This window comes from Aythya fuligula, chromosome 23, assembly GCF_009819795.1.
Source record: "Aythya fuligula isolate bAytFul2 chromosome 23, bAytFul2.pri, whole genome shotgun sequence".
Taxonomy (NCBI): domain Eukaryota; kingdom Metazoa; phylum Chordata; class Aves; order Anseriformes; family Anatidae; genus Aythya; species Aythya fuligula.
Genome location: NC_045581.1, coordinates 1,779,941 through 1,796,752, shown reverse-complemented (window position 1 = coordinate 1,796,752; position 16,812 = coordinate 1,779,941). Strand labels below are relative to the sequence as shown.

At 49.7% G+C, this 16,812-nt stretch overlaps 1 protein-coding gene across 1 annotated transcript; it reads left to right on the top strand.

Moving 5' to 3' along the window:
- Nucleotides 1–289: 289 nt before the first annotated feature.
- On the top strand, nt 290–15,720 carry ZCCHC17 (zinc finger CCHC-type containing 17). The gene is made up of 7 exons (XM_032202407.1): nt 290–449; nt 1,134–1,191; nt 2,237–2,337; nt 4,019–4,110; nt 4,523–4,623; nt 5,771–5,919; nt 14,819–15,720. Exons 1-7 carry the CDS (start codon nt 408–410, stop codon nt 14,993–14,995), a joined length of 720 nt encoding a protein of 239 aa, XP_032058298.1. The 5' UTR covers nt 290–407; the 3' UTR covers nt 14,996–15,720.
- The last annotated feature ends 1,092 nt before the right edge of the window (nt 15,721–16,812 follow it).

Sequence of the window (16,812 nt, the reverse complement as noted above, 5' to 3'; positions counted from 1 at the left end):
GAGCCGCGGGAAGGCCCGCCCTCCTCCTCCTGACGTCTCCTCCGGCGCGCGGCGGTGACGCCAAAGCGGCGCCGGGCCGCCCGGCGCTGTTTCTTTTTCGCGGATTGGTGGCGCTGCGGAAGACGGGTGGATCCCGTTGGGCAGCGCTCGGCGCCTGCTAGTATGGATCTCAGCGATTGGCTGGGCGGAAGGGAGGGCCTGCGGGTGAGGGCGGAGCGGGGGCAGCGAAATGGCGGCGGGCGGGGGCGGTGAGCGGGGGGGGGGGGGGGGGGGGGGGCGATCTCGCTCCTTAATTAATTAACGAGCCAGCTAATGAACTAACGAGCTCGTTAACTCATCACCTGCAGCTATCATCTCTTCAAGGTGCTGCTGGCGTGCGGTGAGGCGAGGCTGCAGCGGGCGGAGGGATGGAGGCGCTGCCCGAGCTGTACGCAGTGCTGCAGGGAGAGGTGAGGGGCCCTGAGGGGGCTCTGAGGGTGCCTTGGGGGGGGCCCGGGGTTAGGGGGAGCCTCGGGGGGCGGTTTGCATAACGCTTTATATCATTCTATTATAACCATTATAACGACCTTAAAGCTTAAAGGCAGGAAGGTAACAGAGCTTTTGTAAGTCAGGTTATTGTTGATGGAGGTTAAGTTATGCGTTACTGGGTTCAGGGCCGCTTTGCGGTTCCCGCTGTGCCTCATGTTTCGGCTTTATCGACCTGAGCTGATGGTTGGGCAGTCACAGGGAGGTGTGGAGCTGGTGCCCAGCTCTTTGTTCGTTCCAGGAGGCTGCATTACCTTGCCTGTAAAATTGTGAATTGTGCAAAAAATTGTGTAAATTGGGTCGCAGAGAAAATGTAAGTAGTGCTAAATTTTCTCTGAAATATTTCCTGCTTCTGTAGCTCACCTAACATCACTAAGATTAAAGAAAAGCAACCCTCTTGTTTTAAAATGTATGTTCCTGTGTGTTTACACACACATAAAACACCTGCTGTGCTTTCCTGCCCTGGAGCTCCCAAGCGCTTCTCTCTAACCTCTGATGATTCAACCGAAGGAAGACTGGGAACCACTTGGGGTTTTTGTGCATGTGCTCTGAAAGGAGGTGTTTTGGGAAGGGCTTTCCTTTAAATGGGGTGTTGCTTTTCTCCACAGGTGGCGTCTGTGACAGAATATGGGGCATTTATAAAAATCCCAGGCTGCAGGAGGCAAGGTTTGTTTCTTTTATTCACACTTGGTTTCACATTGATGTGTAGAAGCCAAACAGCCAGCTTCAGAATTAAGACTTCTCACTTCCTAAAAAGCTCAGAAAAAGCGTATTTAAATAAGGAAGAAATGGAGGTTCTCAGAACTTGAGAATTTAGGTGGTATCCTTGCATGAAGAAGGAAATGACTCAGTGCTCTTTAAATGTGTTTTTTTGGTAACTTTGGTATACTTCAGAGAATCATTTCAAGGTCTTGGGATAGGCACTAGAGAATTTCTACAGCTTCATGGTTCGTACCACTTGTTTCCTTAATTGCCAATTTGAATGAGTTTAATGAAAACTAAAACAAAGCTCAAATGAGGCAGCTGTTCTGATTTATGTTTTAAAGCTCTGTTCATGCTTGTGGGAAACTTGCAGAGTGAAAGAAATTCCTTTTACAGAAGGAGCAGCTTAAGCTTGGTGTTCTGTTATTTGCTGGAGGCCCACAAGTAGGCCCTTCCCTGCTGTCATCCTGACATGCCCAGTTACTTTTAGTGCTAGTTCTAATAAAAGGTTTTAGACAGAAGTGTGACTGCTGGGGGAAGTTGCTTTGAGGTGCAGACAGGCCTTGAATTATGAGCCAAAGCAGCAAGGTGCTTCCATATTTATCAATTTTTTGGTAACCCTGTGGCCCACGTGGGTTATTTGTGCAGATCAGAAATGAAGTGTTCTGGCTGCGTGACCTCGCAAGCACGACAGAAGATCAGGGCAGCCATGGTTTTTAATGCTTCTGACACTGCCAGCAGCGTTGTGTCGCTGGGGCGTGAAATGTCCTCTTTGTTCTGTTGATCGTGCACATCTAGCCATAAAAAAATTCTTGAGCGTGCACCCTCAACATACGTATGTTGACTTATAAATGATGTGTTGTATTACTCCTGTACATCATAAAATGTGAACAAAAGCAGAAATTCAGAGGAGATGAGCTGAAGATGAAATAAGCACTGTTACATTTTTATTTGTTAATGGTGCAAAAAGTCATTCTTTTTTTTTTTTTTTCTCCCAAATTCTGCCCAGGCCTAGTTCATAAGACTCACATGTCTTCCTGCCGGGTGGATAAGCCCTCGGAGATGGTGGATGTTGGAGACAAAGTGTGGGTAAAGGTTATTGGAAAAGAGGTAACATTAATTCCTGCTTCTTTGGTGCTGTGTAGATAAAATGCATTGTGATAAAGTTTACTGCAAGAACAATAAACTATGAATGTCTGCGTGCAGTGGCCATGTGTTCTCGTCACTTTGTCGGGGTACAACGTACTGATTTTTACCAGGGGCTGAGTTCTGCCTTCATGTGTGGCTTTGGGAACTGGGTTTCTGTGACTCACAATAATGGAGTTCAGGAAGAGGGACTTCATAAAAGCTTTTGACTTGCAAGCAACAAAATTCTTCCCTTTCTGTCTCCATTCACCCATTCTCAGCCATCGCTGTGTGATTTGGTAGCTAAATGAGCAATTAGGGAGAATCCCAAGATAAAAGCTGGTAAACAGGGTTCAATAACTTCTGAGAGACAGGCCTGTTCTTAGAAGCTGCGACTTTTTTGTTGTTCTTTTCAGGAGGGCATCACTGGCAATGGGTTAGGCCCAAGAGGAGGGGATTTTATCTTTTTTGAGAGACATTATTAAATATATATCTGTATATGAATTTATTTCCTACAACCTTCACTGCATTTTATTACATAGATGTGACAATAGGCACGTCCTTTCTATTTAGAGCTTTCTATTTAGAGATTACTTGGAACAAAGACTAAAGTCTCTTGCTTTGGTGAGCTGTGAAAGCAAAGGAAGATGACTATTTAGGAGCATGGTGGAAGCATTCAGTTCAGAGCCACACAGCGCTTTGTGTCTTTGGAGTTTGTTTGTTTTTTTTTTTTTTTTTTTTGAAAGATGATGATGGGGTTGATGTACAAAACCAGTACCTAATTTTGTGTGAGGTAAGGGAAGAGCATTGAGAACATTTTAGTCTCCTTTACAGTAAAGAAGGGATGCATGAAAGGCTTTACAAATCCTTTGTAGCCATCTGCAGTGTACATTTCTTTTTAATGCTGTTTGTATAAATTTCTATCAAACAGCTGTTTTCTGTCTGAAACAGTTGTTGGGTTCCTGGCCTCTTTGTTGTAGAGGAAGAAGCATGTTGGAGAGGTGAACAACAGAAGAGTTTGTTGTTTGATTGCCTGCAAATAACTGCATAGAACTCACACATGAACAAAACAAAAACCTTTAATTGCAGTGTTGGTAAAAATGCAGGAAGTTGTGAGAGAAGCTTAAAATGTACACTTTGCACTTGCTTCTAAAGCAGTGCTGTCGTGATCAAGGGCATATTAAGATTCAGAAGATGCTAGCTTCTAAAACAGGTACTTAGAATGTTTCCCATCTCATAGATATGGGAAAAGGGATGGATATATGTATACACATATATAGCTTCACATATATAGCTTCATTTTTCAGGATGTGAGTCAGCCAGACTGCCAGATCCCTTGCAGCTGATTTATTTGAGAATTGTAGCAAAGCTTCCAAACTTGCACAGGTTTGGTTGTATGGAAAGCAGAATGTTAATCTGAAGGGATTTATAATTTGATTTTATCCCATTTATGACGCTGTTAATGAGACTACTCTAATGTTAATGTATCTATAGCATGAAAGAACAAAATCACTTTCATATAGTATCCTTTTCATATCCTAAAGAAATGTTATATATCTAGATGTCTTTCTATATCTGACAACTTCATTCCTTCTCTATAGGCCTCCAGATGGATTGTATTAATGAACATCATTGTCACTAACTCTTCTTGTTCCGTATCTTCCAGATGAAGGATGACAAACTGAAGCTTTCCCTCTCCATGAAGGTTGTTAACCAAGGCACAGGAAAAGACCTTGATCCGAACAATGTTGCCCTTGAGTAGGTAAATCTACTGAGTACGGGGTGGTGGGTCAGGCAGGTTGCTGCTACCTGCTTTCCCTGGCCTTCATTCCCGGCCCTCCTGCCATACTGAACTGCGTCCTCCCTTCCTGGGAGGGTGAGGGGGGTTGCTCCTGAGCCCCTGGGGGATGCCCTGGCTGGGAGGAGGGCTGTGTAAAGGAACCCCCTTGGTTGTGCTGCTTAGAGGCTGGCAGAGCTGCAGCAGATGACACTAACGTGCTCTTAATGATGTGGTTTATTCTAATGTATAGTTGGTTGGCTTCATGCTTTGATTTAGCTCAGAGGTGCTCTTACAGCAACATTGGGAGGGGGAAAAAGTCTTTAGAGTGTCTACATAAACACAGGACCAGGTGAGGATGGATTGCAATTGGAACTTTCCTTCTCTCTCCAGTCAGGATGAGAGGAAAAAACGCATGTTTAGAGACTACACTAGCCAGAAGATCACACTTGAAGCTGTCTTGAACACTGTGTGTAAGAAATGCGGCTGCAAAGGTATGTTTTTGTAGGGTTCTGTTCTTTTGTCTTGCCACATAAGGACTGAATTTTGCTTTGCAGTGCCTTTCTTAGAAGAGAGCTACATTTTCCATCACTTGTTATGCAAAGGAAAGAGCTAAAACTCCTTAAAGACTAATGTTTCTTGAAGTTGTGTCCCTGGCATTTCTATAAGGAACAGTTCTGAGTACAGGCTGTTCTTCCTGTGTTAAAGCCTCTCGTCGCTGAGGCTCCATTCCAGTTGTGCATGTTAAGAAATACACGTATGCCTTCACCAGGCCGTTTAACGATGGTAAAAAAGGTCAGTGGAAACAACTTTACATCGCGTTCCCAACTAACCAGCAAGCTTGTGAGCAGCTGTCTTAGGGCTCAAATTAAGCATTTTTACCAGATAAGTTCTGTATTTTGCCTCGTACAGGAATGAGAAGTTGACTTATGTGGTACTTCTACAAGTTGCTGAGGTGTAAGGCAGTCTTTTATACGTGGAGTTCTTGCTGCACCATACTTCTTATCATAAAGTGGTGGAGCTGGAGCTGATGCTATTTTGGTGGAGGTTTATAAGGGTGGTTGTTAAACACCAGTGTGGGTCTGTGCAGTGGTAGATAACTGTCTTTGAAGTACCATTTTAAAGAAACCCCAACACTTTAAGCTAGATTCTGCATATTTCTAGTTTGCTTTTTAATGATGTCTGCTCCGAACAGGCAGGCAGATACTGGCTATCTACATTTTCTGCCACCACTATTTCAGCTTTGAAGTCTTGAGTAAAAAGTCCAGAACTAGAATGAGCTGACTTCTTTGGTGTTTGTGGCTTTCATCTCACCTGCTGGATGTCTGTCCCAGCAGCTGACTCCATTCCCCGTGTGCTTTAGTGCTCTGCTTAAGCCCTCACCCAGATTTCCCTGTTAAGACAAGTGCCTTAGCTTTGCCTGGTGAATCTCTCCAGAATTGTGTGTTGTACTTGCTCTCTTGTCTTGTTTAATTAGGGCATGTTAAAGTAGTAGAAACACTTGGACAAAAGCTGTGCAGTGTGGATTTCTTTAAGGTGACCAGTAATAAGGTGGTTGTTGGCACTTCAGGTGTCTGAAATGCAGCTGCACAAAAAAAGCATGTGGGAGGAGGGGTTGCAGCTTCAAACGCTGTTTTGCAGGTCACTTTGCCAAGGAGTGTTTCATGCAGCCTGGAGGAACCAAATATAGCCTGATTCCAGAAGAGGAGGAAGAGGAGGTGACAGCAGCAGCAGGTGAAAGACACAAAAAGAGCAGCTTGACTGATGATTCTTCAAAGAAAAGGAAAAAGGTACGAGGTGCCCTGCTGCTGACCTGCAACAGTGAGCTGGATTGTTCTGTTGAGATTCGCTGTGGTAAATCACACATGTCATGGTTAGGAGCAGGCAGTTCTGGGCCGAGAAAGTGGCTCAGGTCTGTGCATGTGCAGTAGCAAAACAGGAACCTCTTCTACAGGCTCTAGTAGTAATTCTTACACATCCTCCTTTTATTCTTGTTAAACCGTCCCTAAGATGGCTTTGTGCTATTATACATGTATAATAATGCACAGCTTTCAAAAGAGTTTCTTTATAATGAGGGGATTTTTTTTCCTTGTGTTTGTGAGGCTCAGTAGAACTTCTGTGAGTTTCCTGAATTTCTGTGATTCTTGTCAATAGCCCTCTCCTGTCTCTTTGCTCTTGTCCTGTCAACTTCCTTGAGTCTGAACCAAGCACCCACTGCTGCCTTGCTGCAGCACGTTCTGACCCAGGCTGTGTGCCATGAACTGGGCATGTGTGCGTGTGCTGGGCTAAAATCAGGGTTTGTGTTTGCCCAGGGAGCGTGCTCCATTTCCAGGCCATAAAGCTATAAAGTTCCAGGGTAAGAGAACTTTTCTGTTTTGCTTCTCTGAGGGTGTTTGAATTCTGGCTTCAGAGTGTGTTGGTTTTAATGTTTAAAAAAAGAAAGTAGGGGAGCCCTGACTCCCAAACAGGAGTGCCTGGTCTCTGTCTCATTATACAGAGGCAAGCATTCCAATTACAGACTCTCAGCCCCTTTCACAGCTGGAGTCCCGCTCTCAATTACACTTCCAGAGCTTTTCGATTTTCTTTCCTTCCTCAGCTCTGTGGCCTGTCCCCTTTTCTGGAGAGGGGCAGCAGCCAGGAAAGGTGGTGGGATTTCCAACATTTAGAAACAGGTTAGGCTGAAGAAGGGGAAAATGGCAGAGGTAATGAAGTGTGGAGCTGAGCTTGCATGTGTTCTACCAACAGAAGTAGTAGCTCCCTTTTCACAAGAGAGGCACAAGGACTGTGCCAGCAATTCCCTGGCAAGAATGAACTTCTGAGGGCTTATTTCTTACAGGCTTACTGTACTGGTGGGGGAGACTGCAAATGCTGCCTACAGGGAAAGGAGTCGTCAGTGTATTTTGATGGCAGCACTCAGATCGTGACTTCCAGTCATGTTTTTCACTGACCATTTGGTTTCTGGCACTTTAGTACACCCTTGAGAGAGGAGTAACTGGTACTGCTTGTGGGACTGTAAGTTGTGACCGCACCAGAACAGGAGCTGGGTGTGTGGTGGCTTTCCTTGCCTTAGCCTCTGGCCTTTGGCACACCTGCTTGTCCTAGAGTCAGTGCAAAACGAAGTTGGTGTTAATCTGGTGCTTACTCTGCAGCTCTTGTTTGCCCAGTAGTGCTCTGAAGAGCTGATCTGGTCATGAGTGGGGTCTCACTTGGTCGTGGCACCTGGTTCAATCCTGAGATGTTCTTTGTGTCCCCGGCGCGTAGGCTTTTATTCAGGAATGTCTCGGGCTTGTCTGTGGAGTGTTGTTGCTCTGCAATGTAGAGTACGCGTTTTCCTTTCTGTTCTGATCTCGGAAGCAGGCAATTGAACTGAGCTGGCTCTCAGACCCCAACCTAACCGTGACCTTTTGGGACTCCGGGGGTTGGTTCTGTCCTGCCATGGTGTGGTGTAAGAGCAGGGTGCTGGTAACACCTCTGCAGGGCTGGCTTCTTCTGCCTCGGGTTCTCCTCCCTCTAGGAATAATGATGGTTTATCTGGTATTGGCTCACTTTGCCTTGCAGTGTAACTGCTACTTAAATGGTACAGGGAAAAGCTGTACTGGGAGGTGCACAAATAGTGCTTGATTGTATCAGTGTCTGTCCACCGGGGCCGGGATTCCCTGTGGATTCTTGCCCTACTGACACTACAGGATATGTGGGTCACTGTCCTAAACTTGTTACTATTTTTTTTTTTTTGTCTGTGGATTAACAGCCTTCCCTTAAATGTTGCTTCTTCCTTTGATCTTCTCCCTTCTCAAGGAGGAGATCAAACATCTTCAGATGTTTTCCAGCACTGGAAAACAAAACTTGTGAGCTTTCTGGAGGCAGGATGTGGGATCCTTGAAATGAATAGCTCCCTTGTTGTCTCGGCTGCCTGCTGTGATCTTGTCTGGGAGCCACCGTGTGCTTCCCTGCTTGTCTGGAGCACCGGGAGGGTTTGCACAGGACAGGAGTAGCTGAATCTACCTAGTGACAGCTGCCTTGCTGACCCCATCCCATCTGAGGTTGGTAACACAGATGTAGAAATTATATCTTTAAATGAGGAAACCACTATCTCCTATCTAACAAGGATCTGTTTAGTGTCATAATAACAGTACCAACACTTCTGGTAGTTCATTATCAGCATTTTCTGTGTCCTTGCGGTTCCTGGGTGCCCTCCCCTCTCCCCAGAGATCCCTCTCCTCATGGAGATGCTCTGTGGTCCTGGCTCTCCCTGTTCTGTCTGCTTGCCATCCCCATAGTCACCATCATTGGTAGCTTAAGCCTGGTCACTGTGTGGCTGCCCAGCGCTGGCATTGGACCGGTCCTGTTTGGAGACATCTGGCTTGCTGCTATGAACAGAGTTTGTAAGACTCCCAGGGAAATAATCTTTAAGACCCAAAGAGTTTTCGTACCAGTGGAATCTCTTCCATGCCACGATGGAGATGCAAAGTTCTTCAGTTCCCTGCTTTTCTCCTCTCTGGGCCTCTAAGGGACAGCTGGAACAGGCGCCTGGCATGACAGTGGGTGCAAATCTTTCTCCTTACAGGTGACCACGTTAGTGCTGGGCACGTGGGAGCGCTGTCCTGCCTCCAGTAGTCAGTGAGAAGGCAGGGGCTGGCAGCAGAAGCCGAGCTGCCGCTGTGACAGCGCTGTGCGGAAGTACAGAGAGCATCTGAGGAGCCTTTGACAGCTGTGCAGGCACGTTGCTGCGTCCCTTCCGCTTTTACTCCGTGGGTCACTGGGTGAAGGAGCTCCTATGGGAACGCGGCGGTGTGCCTGTGCTGGGCTTGCGTAGGAGGGAGGCGTGCTGAGAGAAAATAAATCCTTCGGATCCTGCTCTCCTGTCTTCTGAGAACAGGGCTGCTGCTTCAGCACCAGGAGTAGCGCCTCTTACTTGCCCCTTGCAGAAAGTGCCCTGTCTGCTCAGTGATTAAGCTGGCCCCGCTGTAGCTCTGGGATGGTCCTTGGAGTTGTGTGGTAAATGTGACCTGTGACAGCTTGTCTGCAGCCTCTGCTGCTCTTTCTCCCATGTGAAAGATTTCCATGAAATCTTGCACGTGTTTTTTTCCCCACTTAAAGCCACACCTTGTGGAGTGTTTGTTCAGTGACCTGTGGCTCATCCAGTCTTAATCCATCCTCCCCTGCAGCTAGTACTCGTTTTACTAGTTCTTCAGTGGCACTGGCTTAGGGCACGGCAGAGTCATGCTCACGCTCTTCACACAATATGCTCTTCCCTTTAATGTCCTTATCTGTCTCTGACCTTTGCTGCATTTATTTAATGGCCATAGCCTGGATTCTTCTCATCAGATTAATTCAAACTCAAATGGAATAATACAGTTGGGTTTACATAATTAATCTTTTTTGTTATTAAGCTGAGAGGTGGATTTTTTTGTTGCTGCTTTTGTTGCTTGTTTTTTGAATGAACCTAGAAGGAACGCTGGCATCTCTGTGGAGATGCAGGTGGACATATATCTGGAAATTTATTCTTTTTTTTTTTTTTTTTTACAAGGACAGACGTAAAGCCTCTAAATAAAACCATAACCCTGCGAAGTGCTAGTGGAAAATACTTCTTGGAGAGTTCTGGACACTCCCCTCTTATCTCAAAATCAAACACTTCTAGCAAGAATGAGCTGTTGTAACATTCTTAGAATGCAGCCCTGAGCAACTTTCCTTACAAAGGGCAGGAAACAGCCTGCTGGGCTGATGTGGGCCCTCTTGGTAGGGGCTGCTTCAAAATACCTACAGCAGTAGGCAAGCGTTATCGGGCTGTAGCTCAGCTCTCAGCACAGCTCTGGTATCTGAGGGATCTCGGAACAGCTGGTACTCTGTTTTGGTAGAATTGTAGTTGTTAACCACACTGAGCAGGACCTGCAAAGAACTGTGATTGTCTTCGTGCTCGGTTTGTCCCCCTCTGAGTGTCACTTTTTTTTTTTTCTTTCCACTTGGAGTCTGCCTGGGCAGAACTCTCTCAGGATGTTCACACAGATGCAGTGTTTGCAGTGCTGGGGGAGTGGCTGGGTGTGCCTGAGAACTGAGCTGAGCCTGGCTCCGTCCCTCAGCACCAATCCCTCCTGGAGACCTGGCCCCAGCTCTGGGTGTGGGGAGGCTTTGCTGGTGCTGAAGGCAGAATTTGGGCTTGAACTTTGGCACTGAGGTAGAACCCAGAGAAGGGCTCCCACCTCCACGCCAGTGTTTCCTGGAGAGCTGTGGCCACCCAGCAGGTGCAGGAAGGCAGCTGATGCCTGCCCGGTGGTGCTGGGATGCCAGCACTTAGAGAAGCCTGTAGCCTAAGGTCTTTTCCTGTGTTGGTGGGAGTGTTTTGGCTGAAAAGCATCCCCAAAACATCCACGTGTGCACTGCTCCCTGTAGTCCTGAAGGGCCTGATGTGACATCCTGTCTTATCTTCAGCCTTCACATGCTGAGAAAGTTTCCCAAGCTCTGGAATGATGCTCTCTTAGCCTGAGGTCTGCTCAGACTTTCTCACCATGTGCACAGACTGCAAAAGCTTGAGAAAATTCTCCTTGCTGTATCCTTTTCCCTGGAAGGTTTAACTCTTCACAGTCTTTAGGAGATGATAGCAGTGCTTTGCTTCTAACCTTGCTGCATGGGCAGGAAACTTTGCAGTGAGCTTGCTTTTGTCCCACAGAAAAACTTTGTTGTAACGCTGTTGTGGGGCTGCAGAAACTGACACCTGCCCGAAGGCTGCCAGGTGTGTAGGCAGCTCAGCCTCTGCTCTCTTCCCTGGGCCCCAGAGGCTCAGTGCCCAGCTCCACGCCGTGCCTTGTCTTTGCTAGTCTGTCTCCCTGAAAGAGTCATTCTGCTCGATATTAAATAAGCCACCAGCTCTCCTCCTTCTTTGTCCTCGACTGGCAGCGTGTAGCTGGTGCTGCGCCACGCAGCCCATGTGAAATTGATGTCTTCAGCTGGGCTGCTTGTGTCCCGCTGTAATAGGAGAGCGTGTGGGTTTTAAATGAAACACATACAGACTTCTGTCTTCCTGTAAGCCAGTAAATTAATCTTCATATGGAAACTGCTCTTGCCTGGAAGTGGCTGAAGCTAATGGAAGCAATGTCTCATGGGGAGGAGGGGGAGAACCCTGCTTTCTCTGCGCTCTCTGCGTTGGGGCACTTTTTTCCCCAAGCAGCCATAAGATGACTTGTCTGTTGTGGTGTGGCACTGGAGGGCTACCAGCAACCAGGAGAAATACCCCATAAAAGCACCCCTAAATGCAGCGTGGGCTTGGCTCTGACCTCACCTGCCTCAGTGAGCTGCCTGAGCACCTTCAAGCCAGCAGCAGCTGCAGCAGGGTTGGGATGCAGAAATCACAGGGGATTTGCTCCCCATCTTTGCCTCACTTTTTGTGCTGTGCTCAGCAGCTGCTCCTGGCAGCTGTTTCTGACGGGTGAGTGCTGGTTTGAGCTCGCAGCATGTGGGTGAGTGAGCACTCAGCGCATTTCCCAGGCTTCCTCCTGTGAAGCAAGTTGTCTTTAGGTGAATGGTTTCCAGTTTTCAGCTGAGGTGGGTGTTTTCCCCTGGGTGGGGTGGGTATGTAGCAAGCCTTGGGCAGTGCTGCAGGCACCCGAGGGAGGTGCAGTGACTCAGGACGAGCACAGGACCGGTGTCAGTGCTGGGTTCAGCCCTTCAGTGCCCAGCTGGGTGCCTGGTTCTGTTGGAGCAGGTGGAAATGCCCGCCCATGTGAGTCACTCTGGCTTTGTACAAGTACCTGGGGCTGATTGCTGCTGTTCCCTTCACCTCACCGTGAATTCCTGCTCTCTCCCTTGGCTTTCTGCTGGGTTGGCTGGGGCTGTACAGCGCTGCTGGCTGAGGGGGAGGCCTCCCAGAGGACTCATTCTGCCTGTTGTCCTGGGGCTTGCACAACTGTGCCTTTGGGCTTGCTGCTGCTTTTGGTTTCCTCATGGAATGGCACAATTGGCCCTGCCAAGGCGGGGTGACTTACAGCAAGCCTCTTCCAGTAAAACTCTGCAAGCCCGAGGATGACCTTGAAGTCACTGGGAACACTTGGCAAAGAACAGCAGCAGAGCTGGTGGCTTGGGGGCTCCAGGCTTCTCCTGTTACCCTCCTTTCCCCAGCGGAATGTAAAACATGTTCTATGTGACAAAGGCTGAGTGTGTTGTGTTTGGGGCTGTCTGACAGCTGTCCATCTCCCCAAAGCCTGGGCAGTGCTGTGCTCCCAGAACGGCATCGTGCAGTCTCTTTAAATTAGAGGTGGTGAGGGGGGAACGCAGCTTATTGTCTGGCTCACCAAGGCTCCTTTTTCTGGTCCAAAAGTGAGGTGAGTGCCCTGGGCTTTTCCCACCTGCTGGCAGAGGCTCAGCACACTCGCTGCTGACAGCTCAGCCTTCCGGAGGCAGTGCCCAGCTCTGGCAGTGGCTCCTTGCTCACGCTCCGTGGTGAGGCTGTTTCCATGAGCTCACTTTCACTCCAGCTGTGTTTATACAAACCCACGCTGCAGCTCGGTACTTCCAGGGGAGGCCGTTCCTCAGGGGCCCAAGCATGGAGAATACAGGACTTGTTAAATGAGGCAGTGACAGGAGTCTAAATAGCGTTCAGGGAGTAAAGGTAAAGTGTGAGTATAGAGACAGGAGCCAGAAAACATCCCGTACAGCTACGTGTGTCACTTGGACCTGGCTGCACAGCTATTGTAGCAGAGAACAGGGTGCTGGTTTGCAGCATGTTTGGGAAAACAGGGCCCAGACCTATGTGTGCAGGTCCAGAGCAGTTAGTGCACACACGTAGCTCACTGCAAGCAAAGCACCAGTGCACGGCGCAGAGCAGGAGCTTTGCTTGCTGGGCTGTGTTCCTTGCTGGTGTTGTCTAAGCCCATTGCAGCCACCTGCAGTGCTGTGGGTTGCTGCACTGGCCCTTCCCAGCTCCATGAAACCCTAGGTTGCTTTCTTCGTGTCCTTTTTACGTCCTCAAACTATAATAATAATTCATTGTACCCATCTGCTGGGGAAGGCTTCTATTCATTGCTGATGTGGCTGTGGAAGAAATGAGTGGGTCCTTGTTGGAGGCCAGTATTGCTGGAACCTTTATGGCTCTTGGCAGACTCGCTGCACTTCCCAAAATGTTACATCATGGGCATGCTCCTCTGCGTGCTGCTTTAGTTTATTTCTCAGAATCAAGGGATGTTAGAGAAAACACCTTTATTTTTCAAGATGATCATGTATTTTTCAAACCATCTTCCTAAAATATGCCTGAAGACAACTTGCATCTTGCTCCAGGAGCTGGTTTACGTGCCAGTGTTGTGGCTATTCAGGGAAACAGAACGGTGAGTTGACCTGTGCTCAGCTCTGGATATTTGCTGGTCGATGCCCGAAGGCAGACTGTGCCAGCTGCTGCCTTCTGAGCAATTTGTTTCCCCATTTAATGCAACCTCCTGGAAATGGGTGTCCCTCCCTGTGCCAGGATGGGAGAGCTGATGTCTCCTGCTCAGGCCTGGTGTCACGCAGCACTCACAGCGGTGCCCCTGTGCTTCTCTGCTCCCCGCTGGTGCCGGGACCGTTTGGTTTCTGTTGGTGCCTGGGCTGTGTGTGTGCTCTGTGCAGCTGGATCAGGTCCCTCCCCTCAGTACTGCTGTCTAATTACACGGATATAAATTGCCATCCTGTGCTGTTAAAGTCTGTCTGCCTTGGTGAGATTTCAGGAGACGGCTGCAATACTGATTTCAGAGCAATCTGTGCCTGGTGGCATTGCAAGGTGCCTCAAAATTGAGAGTTGGGATCTGGATCCCTTTCAAAGCTCCGTACAAGGTTTATTCCAGTGCCACGTGTTCTTTTTGCACACACGGGTAGGTCTCTCCAGCTCTGTGCAGCTTTTACTTCAGGGCTTCACAGAAACACAGCCTGGGGGTTCGGTGATGCCCCGACCCCTGCCCGCACGTGGATGCGTGCAACTTGTTTTAAATTGTGCAAAGGGGCTGCTTGCTAAAGGGCACTTTCCTCATCCCAGCCTTCCTCTAGGGAGGGCTGAGGGAAACTGGGTGTTGGAAAAAGCAGTTTCATGCCCTGGGGGCGGGAGGGCTGGTGTCCATGGCTGCTCTCAGGCTGAGGGGCCCTGTGGAGCTGTCCCTGCCCTCTCTCAGAGGATTCCAGGTGTGACTGGTGTGGTTTAAGGTTTCCAGACCATTCCTCTTGGGTTTTCTGCTGTGCTTGGTCTTTGCAGTGAGAAGGCCGTGCTGTTAGTGCTCCAGTGCATTAGCACTGCACTTCCTGGCAGTCTGTGGGCTGCTGCTGCTGTGGGGAAGCGGGGACAGCGCTCGCTTCCAGCTGGCTGGGTTAGAAACCTGGCAAAGGGCCTCACCCTGCCAGCCTCTATAAAAAGGAGCAGCCTTAAATAATGGAGGACACCCTGACTCTGGAGGTAGAGTCAGACTGAAGGGCGCTCTCCTTGTGATTTGACCCTGCTGTGCTCAGGTTGGGGTTTGCATTTTGGGACCCCCACCCCTGCCGTGCGGTGCCTGCTGCAGCTGGGGGCTCCCACAGGTGCTTATGTCCAGGCCAGCCGGGGCAGAGGCTGTGGGCGTTGTCCTGTGTCAGAACAGGCTCAGCTCTGCCACAGCTTTTCAGGCTCTCATGACGGCATTCATCTCGGCGAGCACAAGTGATGGTTTTCCCACGTGTAAGGCTTTGTTCTGCTTCGTTCCGTAGGAGAAGAAGAAGAAAAAGAAGCACAAGAGCAAGCAGTCCTCCGAGTCTGACTCGGACAGCTCTGACTCGGACAGCGATGGGGCTCAGCCAGCCAGCAAGAGGGCCAAGCACTCGGGGAAGACCAGCAAGGCTCAGAAGAAGAAGAAAAAGAAGCATAAGAAGAAGGCCAAGGAGTGACCGGGCAGACGGGCACTGGTAGTGTGAATCCCTGGAACGTGCTGTTGGGAGCAAGCAGGACTGAATCGGTGTGCTCCTCACACCAAGTCAAGGAGATTCCTTCTTCCCAAAGTCACTCAGCCTGTGCTGCTGAAGTTGTTGATGTTGCTGTAAGTTTTTCTGTTACCATAGACGTGGGCTGCCACTTCGCCCATCAAGGCCAGCGGCCATGCCTGCCCCAGGAGGCTGATTGCACCCCTCCATCAGCAGCTCTCCTGTCCTGTAGCCTCCTGTCCGGCTGGGTGAGCTCCTCACACAGTGTCAGGTGGCTGCCCCGAGCCCGTGTGCCATCAGCCCTGATCCTGCTGCCTGTACAAGGTGGAGCTGCGCTGCCTGGCTGTGCTCCCAGCCCTGCTGCACGCGTGCTGCTGGCTCAGAGCAGTGCAGGGACCGATCGCAGCCCTGACCAACACCGTCCCTGCAGAGCAGCTCTGAGAAAGGGCCCTGCTATCTCTGCACTTGCCCCTTTCCCAGCTCGAGGTGTTGTTAACCCTGCTTGGAGGGGGTTGATTCATGATTTGGTTTTGGTACACAAACCCTCCCCCCGCCGCGTTCATTTTGTCTGTAAATATTGAGAGTGGGAGAGTAAGGAGCAAATTGGTGAGTGGAGATATTTTAAGTAAACATTAACTGTGGGGTATTTGCTGCCTTTGTAAAAGATGGAAAATAAATCTCTCAAATCTCCAGTTGTACTTTGTACTGTTTTTTTTTTCTCTTTTGTACACCCCACACTTCATCTTGAGCAGTAGATGAAAGGGCAGGCTCCAAGCTGAATGCTGCCTGCATCAGAGGGGACATGACTTGTGTTAAGAGGAGGTTAAGAGCCTGCAGAGGTTCCCTGGGGGTGCTGTGAGGATGTGATTTCCCCCCCCAGGAAGCCTCATAGAGAGGTGCTGGGGCTCATGGTGCCTTTTGGCTATGACCTGGAGGCGTGACCACGGTGTCAGCCTCGTAACTGGAGCTGCGGGTCAGGGGAAGGCAGCCCGGAGGGCTGGGCAGCCCTGCTGTGCTCTGCAGCCCCTCACTCCAGCCTGGTGACCTCAGAGGGAGCCCGGAGGGTGCAATTCATCCCTTCCTGGGGCGGGTGCTTGAAATTGAGAAGGGGGGTGGCTGAATCACTGGCCTCTGGCTCTGAGGGAAGTGAGAGTGGCACTGGGAGTGTGCCCTCGCACCCCTTAGCAGCAGCTAATGCAGTGCTAAGACAGCAGGAGGGCTCAGCCACACCACGTCCCTGTGCTCTGCTAAAACCAGGCCACTTCCAGTGCTGCTCGCCCAAATCCCCACGTGTCAGGACTGGGCTGGGTGTGGTGGTTTGGCCCCTGAACCCCCCCAGCCCAGCCTGCCTTGGGGCTGCTCCCGTCCCACACCAGGACCCGGTGTGCTCTTGACCTTGACTCCCTGGCTGCCCTGCGGTCGGGCACGGCACGTCAGCTGATGCTTTGGCAGACAGCACCCGGCCGGGTGAGTGCTGGAAAGATCACTCCTGTTGGCATGGCGTGTGCTCATATCCTGAATGATTTATAGCAGAGCTGCCACGGGAGTTACCTAATGTTCCCCCCAAAAAGCCAGGCTGCGTGTCTATCTGGCACTGCTGCCGTGGTGGCAGAGACCCCAGGTGTGTAGCACAGCAGGGGCTGCAGTTCTCATCCCAAAGTGGGCTCGTGTGGGTCCTGTCTGTTGGGCAGTGGCTGACGCTGGGCTTTTCCCCCACGATGGTTGAGCTGTGGGTGAGGTGTTTGCAAGACCGATGGATGCCCTGGGAGAAGGCAGCACACGCT